Source organism: Anneissia japonica, unplaced genomic scaffold (assembly GCF_011630105.1).
Source record: "Anneissia japonica isolate Jap-2015-1 unplaced genomic scaffold, ASM1163010v1 scaffold211_len1577895_cov191, whole genome shotgun sequence".
Classification (NCBI taxonomy): Eukaryota; Metazoa; Echinodermata; class Crinoidea; order Comatulida; family Comatulidae; genus Anneissia; species Anneissia japonica.
The window spans coordinates 225,351-247,558 of record NW_022711099.1 but is presented as its reverse complement, the minus strand read 5'-3'; the positions used below and the strand labels follow the sequence as shown (position 1 = coordinate 247,558).

Below are 22,208 nucleotides of genomic sequence, written 5' to 3'. Positions count from 1 at the left end.
TTTAAATTTTTTTACATAAAAAAAAAATGTTAAATATTACTTTATTTTTTAATTTGGCTCATTTTTTTACTATTAATTTTATTTGCTCTTTATTATTCATTGTGTATTTCTTTTATTTATTTAAACTTCACCTCATGAGAGTAAGTTTAAAATAAATAGGCCTACATAAAAGAAATAAATACTAGACTAATAAGAATTGATTTAGTGTCTTCTTCACTTGTTAAATATTACTTAAAAACAATTTTAAACAATGTTTGTTTTGAATTATCTTTTTTTACATTTAAACAGCTGAATATTGTAGCTCAACAAGATACTATATAACTGTCTAACAAGAGAGCAATGATTGATGTGATTGTTAAACATGGCCTTTGTATTTTTCTGTCAACAAACAAGAGTAACTTTGATGTATTGAGAATGTTTGTACGTCTGCTTTTTAGGGTTTTTTTTCCCAATATGTTAAGAAGAATTAAATACCATGTTCCAAATAATAGTAATTTATTATCTCTTCATGTTTGGTTACTATTGATTTTTTTTCTTCATGTTTACAGGCTTGCCGTAATATACTCAACGAGGGAAAATGCGTTGAGACATGTCCAGGTAATGTATTCTCGTCACATTCTGTTGCTCCAGGGTGGTTGAACGTTGTTTGTGTTAACGTATTCCTTTTGTTGACGTGAATCGCATACAATAGAGGCGGTCCATATAAGATCCCTATAAATAGATTGTTATTGTTCTTTTATTTTGTGTGTAGAAATGCCTAGGAGGCAGATGTATTTTGCTGTATTCATTTATTTATTTTTTTTGCGTCATACATAAAAATTGTTTTGAAGATATCAATGCGTACATAATTAACAAGTAATCTAAACATATTTTACATCATTATGAAACAAGCATTACTTATTTTTCTCTATATTATTTACCTATTTATAATTCAATTTTGTGTACACTTTTCACCAAGATCACCAGATTTAGTAACAATATAAGGCTGAAAAAAGATCAACCCGGACATGTGAAATCTAGCGCTAATTTTTTTTTTTATCATCAGGAAGTCAAACTATTTTGAAGTCTTATAATATAAAGCTGGGCACTTACTGCTCCCGAAGGTCTTCGGCTGACGCAACAACGCGCGCAGCGGGTCGTTTTTAATGACGATCCGTTTAGACTGCTACCGGCAGTCAGCAGACAGCATCGCGTAGTCTAGCGTATGCAGGAAGTGGAGTTGTATCATGCGACGCAGTGCATGCCCGGCAGCTTTTTCAACTTGCATCAGTGAAAAATGAGGTGACTCCAGTAGGGTGCTTTAATGGGGTTTGCAAAGAAATTTACAATCATTTGCCCTCTTGTCTACTTGTGTTAAGATGCAGCCAGTGACAATTTGACTAAACAAAAAGATGAGAATGAGCAGCAATCGAATCAAAATATGCCAATTAAGTTGGGCCACCCAACTGATAGATGTACAACAATGACAGTCAACAAGTTAAACATAGGCCTTCAGTAGGTGACATCCAATCTGTGCATGTTCTTTATACAACTACACCACCTGCTAGCTACACTATAACATTGTCTGATGTTAAAAATGAGTCGGGTATACAAAACACAAGATACTTGTAATTTTATACAGTACAGTAATTAAATTAGTCTAAATTAATAACAGAATTATTTGTACAACTCTACTAATGTGGTCAATGGTCATGTATTTTTGTAGCACCTTCCACAATAAAAATCGTCTCAAGGCGTTTTTAAGCCGTTAAAAAGCACGACAGGTGCAAACGTAAAGGGTCAGAAGGGGAAGGGATGCATACTCCTACTTTTTAAAATATATTGAGATCATTTGAAGACATAATACCTACAGAGTACATTATTATTATTATGATAAGTATACAAATCATTAATGTATACAAGTACACATACACAACCGTTTCGCAATTGCTAAATAAATTTAAGATAGTATAACACAAAAGAACTCCAAAGAACATGATAGTTAAACTTTGTTCATTCCAGAAAATAAATTTTAAAATAAAACATCATTATGGCTTGTATCACTTTCATTAGAGTTTGCTATCTTTATTTTATAAATTATAATCACCTGAAGTAATTAAAAACAATCAGGTGTAAACAATTTATGATATACTAATTTCGCCTTATAGCAACACTAAGGTCATCAACTTATCATTATCAAGTTATCCTGTCACAAGAGAACCTTCATAAAGTCATTCATTAAGTCCTATTAAATTTTATGACAAAAACATGTGACATGCCTAAATATGGTCATGATGACATCACATCATGACCATTTATAGGCACAACATACTATACACTCAGGAGTGGATTTAAAGGGGCTGGGCTAGCCCCGACCCCACTCTTTTGGAGAGTAAAAAAAAGAATATAAAAAGAAAGAAAGAAAAAGAAAAAACTGAGCATCTAGAGAACAGAAATTCCTTTAGGAATTCCCCAGACCCCCTAGGGTAGTATTACCTTGATCGGCCCCACTTTTCAATTTTCTTTTGACAAAGAACTATTGGTATGCCCATAAATAGTTATGATGTGCCTGTATATTGTCATGATGTGATGTCATCATGATCTTATTTATGCATGTCATGTTTTTGTGTATGTATATTTACATGATTATAGGTTCATTTGATTTATATTTAGTGATTGATGTTTGATTGATTGTGATTTTCAAATGATTAATAATAGTGATGGATTAATTGTGATTGATGATAATGATTAATTGGCGATGATTGGCTGTAGTGAATAATGATTGATTGATGATATTGATTGGGTGATAGTAATTGGCTAATGATTAGTGACTAATAATTATTTTTATTGAATAATGATGATTATGAAAGTGATGATGATGATATTGATTTATTGATCATGATAGTGATGATTGATGAAGATAATAATGATAATCTATGATAATGATGATGGTAATGATTCATTTTTTCCTTCCTTTTTCTATATAATTTTTAATGAGGATCCCAATGGAAGCTAATCCTTTTGTTTAGATTAATGGGGTCATCCTGCATCCTGTTGTGTTTTTTGTATTTCTATGTTTATGGAATCGAAATAAAATCAACAAATTGACTGATTGATGATGATGGTAATGATTATTGATTATGGTGATGATGATGATTATTGATGATGGTGATGATGATTAATTGATGATAATGTTGGTTGATAATGATGATGATAATGTTAGTTGATAATGATGATTATTGATAGGTGATGATGAAGTTTTATGATATTGATGATGATGATAATGAATGATGATTGATGATCATTAATGATGGTGGTGATGATGGTGTTGATGATTGATAATGATGATATAGATTGATACTGATGATGATTATTGATAGGTGATAATGATAGTAATGATATTGATGATGATGATAATGGCTGATTGATTGATTGATTAATTCATTGGAGTACTGTTTAGTATTTGAATATTCTAATATTGATTTATTCTTAATTTACTTGTAATTCTTGTGTATTTCAGTATTTGTCATTTTGTTCAATGTTGTTCTGTATGGTGATCATGGTTTATATTGTATGTATTGTTATTCAAGCATTTTAGCTTTGTGTTACCGCTTTGTATTTATTGTTTTTATACCTCAATAAGTAAATAAATAAATTGGCATTATCATTTTTTTCCTGCAGAGGGTTTGGTCATTGAGGAGGGTAACTGCGTGTCTGAATGTCAAGCTGGTTGGACGGCTAAGGATGGTGTTTGTGTAAATTGTGGGACGAGCTGTCCAATTAGTAAGTAGCGTACACAACACAACCATATCATAAGCTAACTATATTGTTAAAAATATGCTGCTACTTAAATTTATATAAACTTTAAAAAAAATGAATCGTTAAATTTGTATACAGTTCAAGTATTTACTAGCTTTCTACTGCAGGAAGGAAAAACATATTCCTCACAAATTTACAGACGCTTAAATAGTACATTGCTGTAGTCTTGGGATATATTAAGGGACCTTGTATAGTGAAACATCCATAAATTAATTTTTGCGTTATTGTTTGTTCATATTTGTATACACTACACATACTAGACTTAGGCCTAGGCCAAACCTATACTATATTATTTAAATACACATTTTTAATAGAAGATCAATTTAACATGGACATAGTAATTCATACTTAAACAATACATTTAATTCAAATATAAATAATATATATAATAATGTTAACAAATAATAACAATAAATAAAATGTGGATAGTAAAACAGTAAAAACCTAAAACTAAACTAGAGTGCATGGAGAACCAATGTGTCCCATAAAACTAGCAAATTTAATATATTTGAGGTTTTTGTATATTTTATGTTGGATGATATACAGCAAAGTTCCGTAAACTGTGGGTCTCCAAGCAGTATGTATTTAATTTAATTTTTCAGGTTTTTGTATATTTTATGTTTAGATTTTTGTCTTTTAATTTTATGTATTTGAATTTTTGACGAAATAAAGAATTTTGTATTGTATTATGTTGTATATAGCAAGGTTCCACAAACTGTGGGTTGTGATCCACCAGTGGGTCACCAAAATATTTTGGTGGGTCATGAAGCCTTGACAGGAATCCTAATTCGGCTAGCTCAATTCTGTCGCTTATTATTATAGGCAGTATGAAAATTGGAAACATGATATTTTGTGAATTAAATGAAACCATAAATCTGCATACAGTACTTTGTTGTTCATTTGCAATTATACAAAAAGTACAGTGCGGCTATAATCATCATTGTTCATTATGATTTTCTCGTAATATTTATTTTTGTTTATGCATTTTTATCTAAATTTAAAATCCCAGTCCCAAAATAATGTACTTGGGCTCGCTCTCTAAATTAGGCATGTGTCAATTGAGACTTAGTATAATGTGCCGCATGGGTCAAAGATTGGATTGGATCATTGGGTCGCAAATTTCTGAATTGGGTCGTCGGTCCAAAAATTAGCTAAAAATTGGTATACAGTATTTTTATAAATTTGATTATTAACTATACTTTTCTCTTTTTTTTTAAAGCTTGTAAAGGCATTGACACTCTGGGATATGAATATGTAAATGACAGGAACATTGATTCATTTAAACATTGCACGGTAGTGGAAAACAACATCGTCATCTCTCAGAAAACATTAAAGGGGTAAATTTATTTCTTTGCAAAAATTCATCTGGTTTCAAAACTTTACAAAATATTTTATTTAATGCCATAATATTTATCTTAAAATAGTTTTATAATCAAGGCTCACTAAAAGTACTGTAGTAGCTAAAAAGGAGCAAACACGTTTTTTTAACAAAAAGAAAATATTTTATGTAAATTTATTTATTTATTTATTAATGTCCAAATTGGTTGAATTTAACGTGGTAAATTGGCGGGAATTGACCATAATGAAATTATTTGATTGTGTCAAGATGTATAGTTACAATGCATGTATGTTATTTTTAGATAAATGTGATATAAAAGAACTTAATTGTCATAAATCAAATGTAAAGTATGAAATGTTTCTGGCCTGTTGCTAGAAAGTACTGTAGTGCAATAATTTTTGAAAAGCAAGAAAAGAAAAATGTTGACGGATCACACGGAACCAGCTACAATATGCAGACCTAGTCTGAAAGTCCCATGGTATTTTAGTATAAAGATACCTTTGAAATGCGGTTTATTTTTTCATAAATAACAGTCAAAAAGTTGTCAACTGAAAAACACACAATCACATGAATTTGTCGAGGAATTCACAGCAAATATTTCTTTGTTTTTTCACTTTAAAGGGATTTCTTTCATGGCATTGAAGAACTCAAATTGCATGAATTATATGCACTAAAGGATGTTGAAGTGATACAGGGTTACCTAAAAGTAATTGATATTGAGGCCTTATCGCCTAAATCCAAGGGATTACAAAACTTGAGCTTTTTAGGTAATCTGAAAGAAGTCTGGGGAAATTCACTGGATAGGTAAATTACTGGCTTTCTTATTTATTTATATATTTTAAAGTAAAAAGATAATAATAGTGTTTACTTACATTTATCCTTATTGATATATTTTATGTATATATTTATATGTATCTTTGTGTGTTGGTTTTGAGTGGAGTTAAATAGCTTGGTGGTTAAGAAGCCCATCTTGCAATCCAAGGGTCCTAGGTTCAATTCTTGTGATAGCAGTATTTTTTTCTGACAATTATCGTAAATTTTCAAATAAGCTCTTGAATAAGCGCCACACCATACAAGATTTTTTTGCGCTAATTAATTAATTGGTTAATTCTGTTATTTTAATTTGATAATATTTTTATTAGTTGAATATAAACAGTATTTTTCAAGTTTACTCTGTTGTTCTAAAGCCACATTTATTTTAATTTGATTAATTTCATTTATTTAATTAATTTTATTAAATACAAAAAATTTATTTTGTTTAAGATGAATTGGGATGCTCTACATATAATAATTAATTCCTGTTCTTGAAGATAAACAGTATTTTTAAAGTTTACTCTGTTCTAAAGTCACTTATATTTAAATTGTCAGGATCATCATCTTCATCTTTTTTTTATTCTTCTTTCTTTCTCCGCTTTTCTGTTCGCGCGCTATCTCAAAATTGTCGCGAGCTACGCACAAGCGCACTTCAACAAACATTTGGCCTCTCCTGAAATAGTCACAGTAAGGTTTTCAAGGTGACCAGTAATGCGTGACGTCATTAACGCGCAATTTTGCATTTTTACATTATCGATCATATCAGCCTAACCAATTGCCATTTCGAAATCGCATTAAGTGAGCATTAACTTCAGGTCAATGTTGAATGTAATGTACCCTAATTTTACGCGTGTGTTTCATAACGTGCGCGTACGCGTGCATCAAAATTTCAAAATGCTGGAAATCACTTTTTGACTAAATTAGAGCACGTTTCAGGCCATTTTGAGCATTTTAAAATTTTTTGAAATTTTCCATTACGCGCGCACATTTTTATGCTCGCAGCACGTACGGAAGCTAGAAATTACGTTTTTTTTAATACATATTTTGGGTTCCTGACATTGTTTTCACAAATTTCCATTCTTTTCAGGCATCTTATGGCCAATAGCAATGCCGTACGCGCGCATCAAACATAGGGATCTTTGCGCGCGTTTGTGCCGACATACAGTGAAAATATGTTAAAATCAGGCCTCCAATTTTTATTACATATTCTGAAAGCACATGAGTCTTATAGATCATAATGGCTGATCAGACATTGTGACGTTATCATATTGCCATCTGAATTCAAAAAACTGAATTTTTATATGTGGTAAATATTATGAATGATAATAAGTCCCTCACCAACAGGCATTTGTCAATGAGAGTTAATACATATATCTCATCAGGAGTGAACATTTTGTGACATTACCATGCGCACTTGTGTCATGACGTGTGCATACTCATGAGTAAATCTTTTAAAATGCTCCAAATTCCTTTAAAAAAACTAAAACCATTTTCAGCATTTAAAAATTGTTCAGTCCGCACCGCGCACACTTCCTCGAAGGTCAAAGTGTTTGTATTAATTTCATTTATTCAATTAATTCAATTAAATACAAAAAATTAATTTATTTTAAAATGAATTGGGATGTTCTACATACAATAATTAATTCCTGTTCTTTTTTCATCTCTTATACAATAGTGGCGCTAGCATTTCAATCACAAGTACAAAGTCCTTGGAAACGTTGATGTTGCGTTCCTTGGAGCAGGTGAAAAATGGCAACGTAGTAATTAAAGACAATGAAAATCTGTGCCTGGTTAACGAGGCGAAGTGGAACAGTGGAATTTTCGATAATCAACAGAACCAACATATTGATATCTCAAACAACCGGAATAATGGTGTTTGTGGTAAGTTTCTTTATTTCCTTATGTGGGTAGTTTCTTTTGTTTTAAACCCCCGGTTGCCCTCGCCTTGTTTTTTGTGACCCAAAATCAAAATTTCCCATAAGACTGGCTACCCTCATGACAGTTTGTACATTAACATCTTAACATACTTACAGACATTATATTTCTCAAGCATATTTTGGTGATTGGGGCCTACTGATGTGCAGAATAGGCGCTCACCCGTTTTCAAACTTGTCCCCCAACATGCACTGACTTTCTCAAATATTTCAGACAAGGTTTTTTTAACAATTTGTATCCCAGACCAGGCCCGTAACCAGGGGGGTTCGGGGGGTTCGGACGAACCCCGTCGTTTGCTAGCTGGCTCTGCTTGGATGGCAAAAAAAAAAAAATCTCCAAAGAATATTGCTTAAACTTAAAAAAAAAACAAAAAAAAAAACAAAAACAATCATGTTCAAATAATCTTTATAGACAGTAGCAACTTTTAATACAAGTTTCAAGATGGAACTCTTATTTATGTGGTCAGCGCAATTGGTTGGTCGTTAACATCTTCAAAAGGCTCTACTTTTTCCAAATTTGAACCCCCCAAACAAATCCTAGTTACAGGCCTGCAGACTTTTCGTAACTCTGCTGTGGACATTTCATAATTTGTAATGCCTTGGTTATGGAATGTGTGCAGCAGAGTTATGAATAGTTTGGGTTATAAGGAAACTAGGTTACCAAAATGTTGATATCTAACTCCCCAATCCTACTTGCGGAAATGTTATATCATTGAAATATATACAGTAGCCAACACCGGGATATAATTGGCCTACAATTAGCTTATACACTTTATTACGCTTGACACACAACCACATAATTGTATAACCCATAAAATTCACTTTCTTTGGAACCTGGGTTTAAAATGAAACTCCGAAAATTAGAAATACAGTACCTCTCTTTTAAGACATCCCAGTTATGGGTATACTTTTTCAAAAGTATATCTTTTAACACTATAGTCAAACCTTATTCAGGGGACACTCCAATTAAGGGACACTATTTTTTTCCTAAAGGTAGGGTTGTGCTATACTGTTCAGTAGGGGTTAGTTTCTACCAACAGTAGTTGAGGTAGTTAAGCCTGTTATAGGTACTACAATAAACAACAGTATGCAACAGGCTGCTGAGTAGAGGGTGCTGATGGTCACCCAGCAGCAAGAAAAACCAACAGCTGAACAAAGGGCAGATGAACGGGAAAAAGGGGGTGGTTATCCTTCTTTCTCCCACATTTTTTAAATATCCAAAAAAATCTGTCTATTATTAACCATTCCAGAGTTTTCGTCAAACAACTTTTTTGTGTCTTAGAAAGATCAGTTCTACGTATTAAAAACATTTTTCACTCCGGAGCCCGACATTATTTATTGGACTACCGACAACATTCAGCAACACATAGTAGTTGTGTATGAACCGTCAGTGTTGAAAAAATAATTTGATAGAATTTGACTTCTTTACATAGAATTTGTGTGAATGAAATGTGATTAATATGCTTAATTAAGTGTGGCTCTAATTTCAAGAAATAATTGATGTCCTATTGGAGGGATGATTCTATAAAAGTAGCAGAAAACTTCATTTTCATATTTATTATTTATGTTTTTTATATTGTTATCATCATCATTGGCACGATTTGTGTTTTGTAGATAATCTTGGATATAGGTGTGATGATGAATGTTTGGGTGGATGCTGGGGTGTTGGTAATAATTACTGCTTCCTTTGTCAGAACTATCAGATTGATGGCAGTTGTGTTCCTGCTTGCAATGCAACTAAAGGGTAGGTTTGCTTCTTGATTTGTTGACTTATAATGATATAGCAACGTTAGTATTATTGTTGATAAAGGTAGGAGGAGAAATATCCGGTTTATTACATGTTAAAACTAACAGCTGAACTAAAAATGCACCGACCTGTGTAAGGTAGGATTCTTTAGCGTAATGGTAAGGACTCACAACGTCACACTTGCTTTTACCATTGTTGAGTCTCACGGACATCAAGTTGTTTTCATGTTTTTCTTTTCTTTTACTTCATAATTCTCTTTAGTATGATTTTATTTTTGTTTTTCTTGTATTTTTTACTTGCAGAGAATATGTTGCAGATGAAGAGAACTATTTATGTGCTCACTGTGATCCACAGTGTGATGGTGATTGTACCGGTCCTGTAAGTTATTATCATTAATCATTATTTAGGCACATAAATCTAAACTTCAGCTTAACTCTGACAGAGCTGCTCATGGTGGTGTTTTCAACCTTCAAAATATAGCCCATTTTTCTGCATTTTTAATTAATGAATTTTTTACATTTTATATAACAAACAGACGGATGGGTCACCACTCTGGTGCATTCCCTGATTGTGATTGAATGATAATGTGACTTTAGTAACTCAATAATTCTAGTCAGTTATCTGTGCGCATGCCACGCTCCAAAATATTTTTCTTTTGTTTTGCATTACACTGTCACTACTTCAGGATATGAATGGGTACTTAGTAGATGTGAAATTGGTTTACTGGCAATATTTCCCTGGGAAGTAGAGTGGAAATGTTCCTCAGGGAAGTAGAGAGTGGAAGTTCGTCAGGGAAGCAGAGGAGAGATCCATTACTACCCTTGTGCATTTCTGGACGTCTGATTGTGATTGAATGATCATATAACTTATATGTTCTCCAATAACTTATTAATTCTAGTCAGTTAACTGTGCGCATGCCATGCTCTAACATATTTTATTTTAACAACTTTCGATATTAATACATTTTATATTGATAAGTATGACAGTAACAAAAGAAGGTGTTCAGACAGAAGTTAAATTTATACTCATAATAATTCTGCTTATAATGAGGTGATCTGTTTCTTGTAGGAGCCATCGGATTGTGTTGCTTGTAAGAATGTTTTAGATTCTGGAAAATGTAAGGAAGCATGTCCAGCACACAAGTATCAGACTACCTCGCATGAGTGCCTGGATTGCCATGAGAATTGTGTGTTAGGGTGAGTACAAAATTTAGCTATATATTGTTTCGATTTCGATTAGAATAAAATAGATGGCTTTATTCTGAACATCCAATTAGTATAGGGACATTGTTTGTACTTGGGGTCTAGATAATTAAATTCATTTTTTAGGAACACAGACTAAGGATTGTGAATATTGCACACCTCAATTGTATAAAGCTGTTGCTTTGAACAACAACATATCATTATTTTATTTAATAATTTGTACTGGGGAACCTGTTTAGTAACAAGCATCTGAATATTAACTGATTCCAAATTATTTTGTATCCAATTTGTTTTTACAGTTGATTTAAAATGCATAAATATATTTATCTTTAATGTTGAAACAAATTCATCTGGTTGTTTTTAGTAGTCACCTTTATTGGTTGATTAAAAATAACCTTAAAACCTATATTTATCTTTGTTAGATGTACTGGCCCCCTCTCCCTGAAGAGCACGGGTGGATGTGACGACTGCTACGTCATTGAGCTTGACATCAATGATAACAATGTAAGTGAAGCAGTGTTTAAGCTTTATCCACACTATCAAATTTTCTTGTATGCCCATATACGGTCATGATGTACCTATATATGGTGATGATGTGATGTCATCATGACCATATTTAGGCATGTCACATATTTATGTAAATTAAAATTTGATAGTCTGTACAGGGCCTAATAGATTGTCCAGTACATTAGCAAATTAGTTTGTAAGGTGTAAGTGTTATCAAACACTCAAAATGACATATTGTATGTACATAAAGATAAGGCAGAATATGAAGATGAATGTAAAAGGGCTGATTATGTCCTATTTTGTTTTTCATTTCTTCTTGTCTCTACATTTTAATGATTGGTTCAGTTGATATAACTTGTATTATGAGGCAGTCAATTTATTTTCAATATAAACACACAAGAATAATAGAAACTATACCTAAAAAGAAAGATACATTAACTGAATTTTTTTATCTTCATTGCAGCCAAAATGTCTTCCAAGGGAAGATCCTTGCAATAATGGTTACTATGAGGTGCCAGGTGTAGCTGGTGCTAGGGTAAGTACAGTTTGCTTCAGTGCAATTTATAAATAAGGAAGAGAATCATCACTTTTTGTGGAAGTAGTTGATGAAGTCATCCTCATCCTTTAGGTCAGAGATCAGGAGTTCAAATTCAAAGACTGTGTCCTCAATTCATTTTTTTTTTTGCATTACACTGTCACCACTTCAGGATATGAATGGGTACTTGGTGAAATTGGTTTACTGGGAATATTCCCCATGGAAGTAGATGTTGCTCAGGGAAGTAAAGGATGGAAGTTCTCCAGGGAATTTAAGGAGGGAAGTAGAGAGTTGAAGTTCCCCCATGGAAGTAGGAGATAAAAATTTCAAATGGATGTCGAGTAGTGTGAATAATTATACATAGGACAACAAAAAAACAAAAAAACCATGATATAAAGTAAAATTGTATTTGATATTTAGACCTAACAATTCTAAAACTTTTCAGCTACCATACAATCCTCAAATAATAATAATAATAATAGTAATAATAATAATAATATCATATCTCAATCTAGTTACACATTATTAATTTCTTAATATTTTTACATCACATTCTTATTGCAGCTGTGCCGAGAGTGTCACAGCCTTTGTGCAACTTGTAACGGCACCAGTGATAACTGCTTAACATGCAAACTATATGACGCTGATGATAAATGTGTGGCGAGTTGCGGGGTGGACTACTTCAAAAACAGTAAAGCAGGAAGATGCATGCCATGTCATGAACAGTGTAACGGTGGATGTCTTGGGCCTACAGCATCTGACTGCAAGGCTTGTGCCACAGCCCAGATCGATTTCAGTGGAGGGAAAGTAAGTTGATTGGATTTTTTTCTGGAGAAAAAAAAATGATAACCCACACTATTGTGAATACTTTTTCTAGTTGATTCCAGTTGGTAGTGAAATTGGCAGTACAGTAGAGATATTCCCCCGCTTTGAGAGTGTTCTGTGATTTTTACTATACAAATTGGCCAATACAGGGCCGACACCTTTAACATGAGCTTTGAAAGACGGTGCGCTATTTTAAACTTACATTCAGCCCTCCAACTGAAACACAAGGAGAGCGAGTGAAGGAAATAAACCGGCGACTAAAGGCCAACTTAGCTAAACTACTCTAAAAAATGTAGTCACTATTCCTTTATTATCATATGAAATTCTAGTACTACATGAAAAAATCTGGAAACTCTTAAAACATGGCAATTAAATCATTAATTGCTTATTTAAAAGTTCAAATAAGTTATTAATTTCAAGTAAGAAACAGATGGAATTAATAAGTATTTTTTGCTGATAACTTTTTTGATAATAGACAATTATAAAAACTACAAAAAGATTACCAACTATCAAATTCATGGATAAGTCTATGATAATAACAAGTTTTTATTACAAACATTCAAGCTTTTATTGGATTGACATAAGTTTATATTTCAGCTGAAGTAATGTTATATTAACTGTTCATTGGAGTTGAATGTCTTAGTGGTTAAGATACTTTCCCTCTAATTCCAGGGTCCTGGTTTCAATTCCTGTCCCAGTCAGACTTTTACACTCGACCAAAAACAACTCCATTCCCTAGGCCTCAATAAAAAACTTAAGGTTTATAAAGCATTGTTTCATCATCTACTTGCTGTTGGATGTAAAGAAAATAAATAAAAATATATAGAAAGAAAATTAGCAGGGAAGTCGGTATGGCGTAATACAGGGACTCTGCGATGCTTGAATGCAGCCGGTCACATGACTTAACTTGGGTATACATGAAAAACATTAAAGTGTGATAGTATAGGGGAGATAATGTTATGGTTGTGAAAACAACCACCCACTGTTAAGGTGAGAAATAAATGGCTAGGAAAGGCAATATGATTGTTCAATATACAGTAGTGTTTATTTACTTATCCTAGCGTTCTCCAAGGATTGTATGCTTTGAAATTTAAGTGATCCTTCATAAACCTTAGCTAGCCCTAATATTGCAGCGTAGTTCACGGGTCAAAGATTATGCATAACTAACCATGCCGTAGATGTGAAGGGGCCTAGGCCTAATATTAGTTGAAAATCTCAATGTTTGCAGCCAGTATCCTCTACAGCATTAGCAAAACGTTAAGGCAAAATTCCCAAATTTAATTTCCAATCAATTTTGTATAGATTACTAGTTTACTATAATCGTCTTTACAGCAATAAACAAGGGACAGCTGCAGTAGTAATCTCCATGTAAAACACTACTGTGCCAGTCGATTGTTTACATCCACCCAAGTTAGGTCATGAGATGCCCATCGCCGAATCCCTCTATTGTTTCCATTCTGGTTATTGAATTTGTGGTCAGGAGTTCAAAACAAAAGTTAGATACCCCCAACTTGCATCTTTAATGGGCTATGAAGGGCTATGAAGTTGCTCAAGCTATGTCTTAGCCCTAGGTGCAAGTATTTCATGCCTTATAAATACAGCAGAACCCCCCCCCACCCCCTTTGGGACACACCTATTAAGGGAACATTCCTATTAAGGAAACACTTTCCTGCCATGTAACAAAAGGAAGTATATTCCTTTTATAAAGGTAAAGTATAAAAGGGCCAAACTATATTCTGGGCACACCCCTATTAAGGGGACATTTTTTTTGGTTTTGGGGTTGTCCTCTTAATAGGAGTTCTATTGTATAATAAATAAAAAAGTAACCCCTTACATTTTAGTAGCTTTTTGACCTTCTTTGGGGTGAGTTCAATACAGAAAAATGTGCAGAAAGTATGTAAGCAAAAATATTATAAATATATTGCAGAAATTTTGGAGTATTGTTCAAATTCTTTGCAAACTAAGCTAAACAACGAATACCCAATATATTTTATCAAGGATATTTCCCTAGTGAAGATATTCAGGCCACGGCAATGATGATTATAACAATACCAATGATACTTTCTAAACCTCAGTAAAAAAGCAGACCTATGTGAGGCCTGCAAAGTTCCCAAGATATTTAACAAGTACTTTTTTTGGTCACACGTATGTTCAGTTCTGCATATCAGATGTACCGACTTTTATCGAATCCTGTGAAAGTAGTGATTCTCAATAAGGAAATAGTATCCTAATTAATTAGTTTTCTTTTTCTCTGATTTAGTTTGAGTGTGTCAGAACATGCCCAGAAAATTTGAAGGATGCTACTTGCGAAGATGGGTAAGAAATACATGATTTTGTTCTACATTTGTATAAAATCAGTAGCCATATAAGTCAACTTGGAAATTACTTTTTATAGTTTGCACTACTAGTTGAAAGTTGAACTCTTGAAAATTTGCATCAACTTTTGTGACCAGATAAATTTGTGAAGCATATTACTTACAATACATATCATTCACATATAGACACACATTCTTAAGATATTATAAAAGCTTAACCAAGGCCTATCTTATGCGTAAACTGTAAGGTTATAGCATTTTATTGTATTAATTCAAACATATTCATTCAAAATTATTCATTGACAGAATAAATGAAAAAAATCCAATAAAGTTACTATCTGTTGATAAAAGGAATGGATAATGGATTAAAATAAAATGGATTCAAACTCTATTAAACTGATTTACACACTTTGGCCTTAAACATATAGAAGAAATTATTTTATTTTATTTATTTGTAATCCCCACCAATAGCAAATACAAAATATGCCATTTACTATTGGGAACAACAAACAGATACATGGATATCTGTAAATGAATAAATAATTTGAATGAATATTAACTGAATTACTGCATTAGACCATACCTCAATGATTAGACATGCATTTTTCAAATCCCATCTTTATTTTCTATGATTTAACGTCAACATCTCAAAATGTTAGCTAAATTAATATTGTTTTTCTTTATATAATTATGCACACTGCTGTAATCCATATAGCTCTATTATTCCATTTATCTTGAAAGTCCTAAGAACATAACCTTTACCTTTAGTAATAAAGTTATGACCGTGGTGACCTGACATCCATTTTTCATCCCTGGCATTGGCTACTGGTATGGTCCTGTATTTCATTAGTGCCTTCCTACAAGCACCATCTGAGGGCACTATTGTTGTTATTTTTCAGGCAAACATGAACCAATAATTCCTACAGCCAATCTGTTAGGTAAACCAGGTCATGTGACCAGAAAATGCATCTTGAAATTGACAATATGATAAACAAGGCATTAAAGGATAAGAGACATTGTTAACTTAGGTTTATTAAAGGGTTGAGAGTGTGTAAGTCAGAGGATTAAGCATGAACATTTGTCACTCGTTGATTACTCAGTGCTTGATCAAAAATGTATGCTGTTAATGTTACAGTCTCCTTCTGCCTGAGCGAGACATGATCCATTTCTTTTTACGCATGATGATAAACTAAGCATGGACTTGTCAATAAATTCTAATGTAACTGGCATCTTTATTTATTTTTCTATTTATTTGTTTATCTTTTTATTTATTTACTTTTTTTTCAAAAACATTTTGTACTGATCTTTTTTCCTAATGCATTGTCTGTGATAAATGTTAATATAATTAGTGTATGCTTATTTTATATAATTTATTGTCAGTAACCTAACAATATTTGTTATTTCCTCATTGAAATATAACAAATACAATTCAATTCACTTATTTAATTGTCATGTATGAAACCTCAAAAAAACTATGTAAAGAAATAGTACAGACAAAAGAAGCATATAATATTAAACCTACATATCAGATATATAAACCTAAAAAAGTATTTAAAAAATTGTTTGTTTTGATGTTGGTCTACAATAGGTTTTGGCTGTAGTGCTAGGAGTTTTTTATGTCAGACCTCTTTTATTCTTTTGTGTATTATGAATTACAAACTGGGTGTAGCCTACCTAGGCATAAACATAATTTAGTACTCCAAATGCAAACATCATCTCTTACTTTTTTTGTTTCTATTAAATAAATTAAAAGTAAAGTAATTTTCACTGCTCTCTGATACTTTTACAGTTTTATTTCACTGTTTTCACTTTCTCTTATTGCAAACAACGCAAAGATTAAAGTATCACAACATGTTTAAGGAATTACATTTTATTCGTTCTTTTACTTTCTTCTTTCCTTTACAAAGAACATAAATACAGTATTAAATATCACAACATAGGCCTATTTGATTACAAAAAATAAGTAACATTTTTTTTTGTAATTTCAAAATCAACTACAATATTATTTTCTATTCTTTATCACAAATGACATTACAGTAATTAGCTATGTACAATAGGCCTACTATAAAGATATAATTTTACAATATTTTTGCATTACATTCTCCTATCAAAAGAAATTAATTCAAGAATGTTTTTATTGGCCAACCATAGTTGTTGCATTTAAAAATACAAATATTACAAGATATATAATAATAATAATAATAAACAGGCCTAGATGTTTGTCATTTGATAAAAAAAGGGAAATAATATGTTATTTGAAAAAAAGTAATTCAAGAAATTTCCAATAAAAATATGGTCACAATGGTAAATTTAAACTTAAAGAACAGTAAATAATTATCTTATAGTATTATGTATATATTGGGCTATTCCATGCCAAAGTGGAACTGTATACAGATAATTTTGCTTACTTAGTAAATAAGTAAATAGATATTTGTCATTGGTAATAATTTTTTGTTCCACATTTTTCACCTAAATATTTTTCCAAACATATCCAGGGATCAGATTATAAACTTTTTTGGGGTAAATAATACTGTTTTCTTTTAATAATATGGGTTTATTCAGTAGTATTAGGCCTACAATTTGAATAAAAAAAGTTATATTCATGAATGATTTTTATATCATTTTATATTTATCTGATATGGTCTTTCAGAAATAACAACCATAAATGCCATCAATGTATTTTTTTATTAAAGTTTTTGAGAAATCACTATTAATTATTAGACTAAAAAAAAGTTGAATAAGTAGAATAGTGCCTTTATGTTGTATGGCCAGACAAACTGAATTTTCACAACCTGTAGAATGAGTTACTGTAGCATGGGTTACTATATTTTAAGTCATGGTAAAATTATGATTGAGAGGTATTACTTTTTTGTTGCATTATTATAAACATTAACATACTGTAGTAGATACCTGCTATGTTCTGTTACTTTTGATATGTTAAAGAATATTGAAATGTGAAATATCACTGAAAAAGAAAATATAGTAATTGCATTCTACACAGGTATCACACAACCTGATAAAATAATTATTTATACAGTATATATTAATAGTAATGAAAGTATAAATAATATTACAAAATTATTATATGGAATAAAAAAAAGAAAGCGACAAATAAAATATAGTCATTGCTTTATAAAAGTATCACAAAAACTTGATAAAATAACTATAATGTAGTATTTATCATTAATACTGAAGGTATTTTAAAAACAAACAAATAAAATATCACATAAAATTATTGAAAATTATTATATAGGCTCTTTATAGCAAATCCCTTTATAGCACTTGTCAAGAATATATTTAGTAATGAATAGTAAATATTTATTTGTGAATAATTGTCGTATCAATACACTGGAAGTGAAAATATTCTAAATTTTTACTTTACTTTATGTTAATAAATAAATGCTACTAATAGTAAATAAAGTAAATAAATACTGTAATAAATAAAGAGATATTTGTCATTGGTAATAAAGAAGAAAGGAAAATAATATTTATTTGCTTATTGTTTGTAATAAAATAAGAAAAGTGAGAAAGATGAAATGACACTGAAAAAAGAGTAAATGAAATGTTGACTGTAAAAAAAAAACATTTTTTTTAGAAACCACTCAATTGCATAATTAAGAGAAGCTATCCAGTTTTGCATTTGGAGTACTAAATGTTTATGCTTAGGTAGGCTACACCCAGTTTGTAATTCATAATACACAAAAGAATAAAAGAGGTCTGACACAAAAAACTCCTAGCACTACAGCCAAAACCTATTGTAGACCAACATCAAGACAAACACCCCATTGTGTGCACCCACCTTACAATGGTATAATCCATTGATGAGTGGCTTTCGACAAGGGTGGCTTTCGACAGGGGTGGTTTTCTTCCGATTTCCGAGTCATTAGCACCCAAGATGAATAGAAATGTTTCATTGACAGACATATGAACAAGAAAAATATTTAAAAAAAGGAAAGAAAAATATATATATATAAAAAGGGATGAAAAAAATAAATTTTCACAGGGATTGATTTGAGTTATTTACAAATATATATAAATAACAATAACATATACAAAAGTTGTAATGAAGTATATCATAATATATTCTATTAAATATTGAATCCCTATTATATGTATTGTAATTAGAAATATGTAATGTAAAGTATTTTCTTGTTATTAATCAAGCATTGCAATTGAATGAACCCAATCATGTTTAAATAGACAACAATTAAAGTATTTTCCACAACCGTTTCTTTTCACTTTCTTTTTTTTTCTTTGTATTTAGTTCGGGTAGCTCTGTCGTTGGAATTGTAGTAGGGCTTGTTACTGCAGTTCTCGCTATTGTAGGGATGTTGATTGTGGTTTTGTACTGCTACTTTAGACGAAAGAAGGAATCTAAAGAGTATTATGATTTACCAGCTGCAGTTGTAAGTATTATATTGATTAAAATATTTTATAAAAAGGTATTTATTCAAACGTGTTACGTGTCTTAAGGAAAAAGTATCTGTTAAGAGATCTTGTCTTGTCGTTTAAGATGCTTAAGAAGAGCGCATATCCAGTGGCGTATCTAGGAGTCTTGAAGTTGGGGAGCTCATGTGGGGCGCGAAGGTGAAGTGGGAGGGCTCGATGATCAGTTGAGGGGGCGCTAAATCGCAAATAAGGTGATTTTAGGTGATTTTTAACAATTTGCCCATGATTCTTAGGGGCGCGTCTGGGAGTGGGCCCCCCTCCCCCACTAGATACGCCACTGGGCATATCACATTGATCTCTGTTTCAAATTTGTGCATTGAATACTAGTGTTGTATCAGCAAAATCAAATGGATTTTGAAAGCCTCAATGACCCAGTTGGTGTGGGGTGTGGATGAGACAAGTTGCAATATATGGCTTAAAAAATGTTCAAAAATTCAAAATGTTGAGATGTAACAATAATTATAGAAATAAAACATGATATGATGAGACAGGAAAATCAGGTGAAAACGAGGCTGATCACTTTTTTCAGTAGCTTGGTAGCATTTTCTAACCAACTCATTAAAATTCATGACCAGTCTGTCATTTTTGGCGAGCAGCTGATCAAGGAATCGTCTCGACGATGATCGAGTGACTTGCCTAGACAATACATACAGTAGTGTGAAGTTTTTGTGATCGTTTACGTACACAGTAAGAGAGACAGGGTTTAGTCAGTTTAATCATGGAAAGATAATTCAGTTGAATTAATAAACGTATATCAGTCCGATGACTTGTTTGTTTATAATTAGGCCTACACCTATGCCTATGATTAACACAGTCAGTGTCTACACAGCAGCAGTAGCAGCACTCCACGCTCGCTGTGTCCAGTGTTTTATGCTAATTAAGCATTCAAGCAATCAAGTTCATTGTGTGATTTTCTTTTTCTTTTTTTTTTTTTTTTAGTTTTCCAGAATGGAATAACGTTTGAACCGACGTTGAATCAACGAACATTAATTGTATAAATACAATAAAAGTCAGATGTAAAAGATTACATGTTTTTTTTTAGAATCAATTGTGCTGGCCATATTGTTGTATCCTACTATACTTTTATAACATTTATGAGTATAAATATATAATAATAGTAATGGAAAAGAACAAGGATAACATATTTTTTAATATTAATTGCGCTATATTTTGTATCCTACTTTACTTTTATAAGGTTTATGAGAATTTTTTCACAAATAATAAAGTATATTAATGTCATTTATGATTGTGATATTGATTTTAATAATCATTCATTAGTAACTGTATTTTTAGGGTTTGGTTTTATGGTTTGTATAATGTACAAGATTAAAACATGAATAGATGAAGAGCTATGCTTGAAAAACGTATTATTTCGAAAAATGAAAATATTGGCAATATCGTACTTTACGCTTTAGCGTTATTATTATGTATTTGTGTATAGATTGCCTTTGCAGCCACTCTCCTTTTATAGGTAGATAGAATGTATTAAAACTAAATTTTATACCCACATCAAAAAATATGTTTATTAAAATTTTTAACAATTAAGACAATAAAATTAATTCACGCAGTTCTGTATTGATGCTTTTACTTTGTCATTAATTGAAATAAACTGCTTAAAATAGGCAACAAAATAGAAAGTTGCTTGTACTGCAAGTTGCCTAGTAACAGTGAAATCAGTAAGAAACATTCCAACAAGTAGGTATTGGGAGAAGCAGACACAAGGTCAGTCCTACATAGTTTGATTCTTTGTACGCTGCCAAATCAGGAATGTAGGCGCACTAATGCTGTTACTAGCCGCGAGAATAGCCGACTGGCTTGTTCTAGCCTACAAACATGTGTTGTATACTTTTTTATTTGCTTTTGCTTTTAAAACTTACGAAGTTTTATGAATAAATTCTGAACAGACATAACATGGATGAAGGAAGGAAACAGATGAAACATGTGCACCTATTTTTCTAGAGATTTTTGCGCAAATTTGAATTGGTTTTTGATGTATCCCCTCAAAATATTTTAGAAGTGGCAAGTTAGCGTTCAAATTTATTAAGATCTGCAATAAACAGGTTTAAAAAAAAAAAAAAAAATTGTACGCTGCGCTATATAAGGTCGCAGTCTTGGCTGACTGGATTTGGTTAGAGCAGCGTGCAAACATCAGAAAGAATACGGTACGGTAGTTGATCATCAATATCCACCATCTCAAAGTCACTCTCATAGCCAACAACTTCCGCTCTACGGAACACAGACAACGAAAAGAACTAAAATGGATTTAAAAACTCAAAACACACACTCACGGCCTCAATAAGGACTTATGATTCATTAGTGAATTTTCCTTCTGCCGCTAAATATTCTTCTTAGTTTTCGGTCACTTTTAGTTATAATTTTATTACTATTTATTCTGGTTTTATTATTATTTTGTTTTGTTTTTTGTTTTGTTTTTTTTGTTTTTGTTTTTGTTTTTATTATGATTATTATTTTTATTATTATTGTTATTATTATTGTTGTTATTATTATTATTATTATTATTATTATTATTATTATTATTATTATTATTATTATTATTATTATGCTATTAGGCCTAATCATTATATATTATTGTTGGTATTTTCACTCTAGCTTATACTATTGTAGAACTTATCTGTTTCATTTTTTCAAGATGCACTATATCTATATAAACTATATGCCTTACACAATACTATATATATATATATATATATATTTGTTTTGGCTTCCTTTTATTATTATGGTTC

The 22,208-nt window shown here is 31.5% G+C and overlaps 1 protein-coding gene across 1 annotated transcript in view; it reads left to right on the top strand.

The window, feature by feature from the left end:
- Positions 1-22,208, top strand: part of LOC117107299 (receptor tyrosine-protein kinase erbB-4-like) — a 103,463-nt gene that overhangs the window by 67,921 nt on the left and 13,334 nt on the right. Inside the window, exons 6-18 of the mRNA XM_033248937.1 lie at positions 549-597; positions 3,661-3,762; positions 5,018-5,135; positions 5,759-5,941; positions 7,626-7,831; positions 9,499-9,628; positions 9,934-10,009; positions 10,700-10,827; positions 11,256-11,337; positions 11,804-11,875; positions 12,440-12,682; positions 14,961-15,016; positions 19,280-19,421. Of these exons, the coding sequence (XP_033104828.1) occupies positions 549-597; positions 3,661-3,762; positions 5,018-5,135; positions 5,759-5,941; positions 7,626-7,831; positions 9,499-9,628; positions 9,934-10,009; positions 10,700-10,827; positions 11,256-11,337; positions 11,804-11,875; positions 12,440-12,682; positions 14,961-15,016; positions 19,280-19,421 (1,587 nt within the window). The remainder of the gene's footprint in view (positions 1-548; positions 598-3,660; positions 3,763-5,017; positions 5,136-5,758; positions 5,942-7,625; positions 7,832-9,498; positions 9,629-9,933; positions 10,010-10,699; positions 10,828-11,255; positions 11,338-11,803; positions 11,876-12,439; positions 12,683-14,960; positions 15,017-19,279; positions 19,422-22,208) is intronic.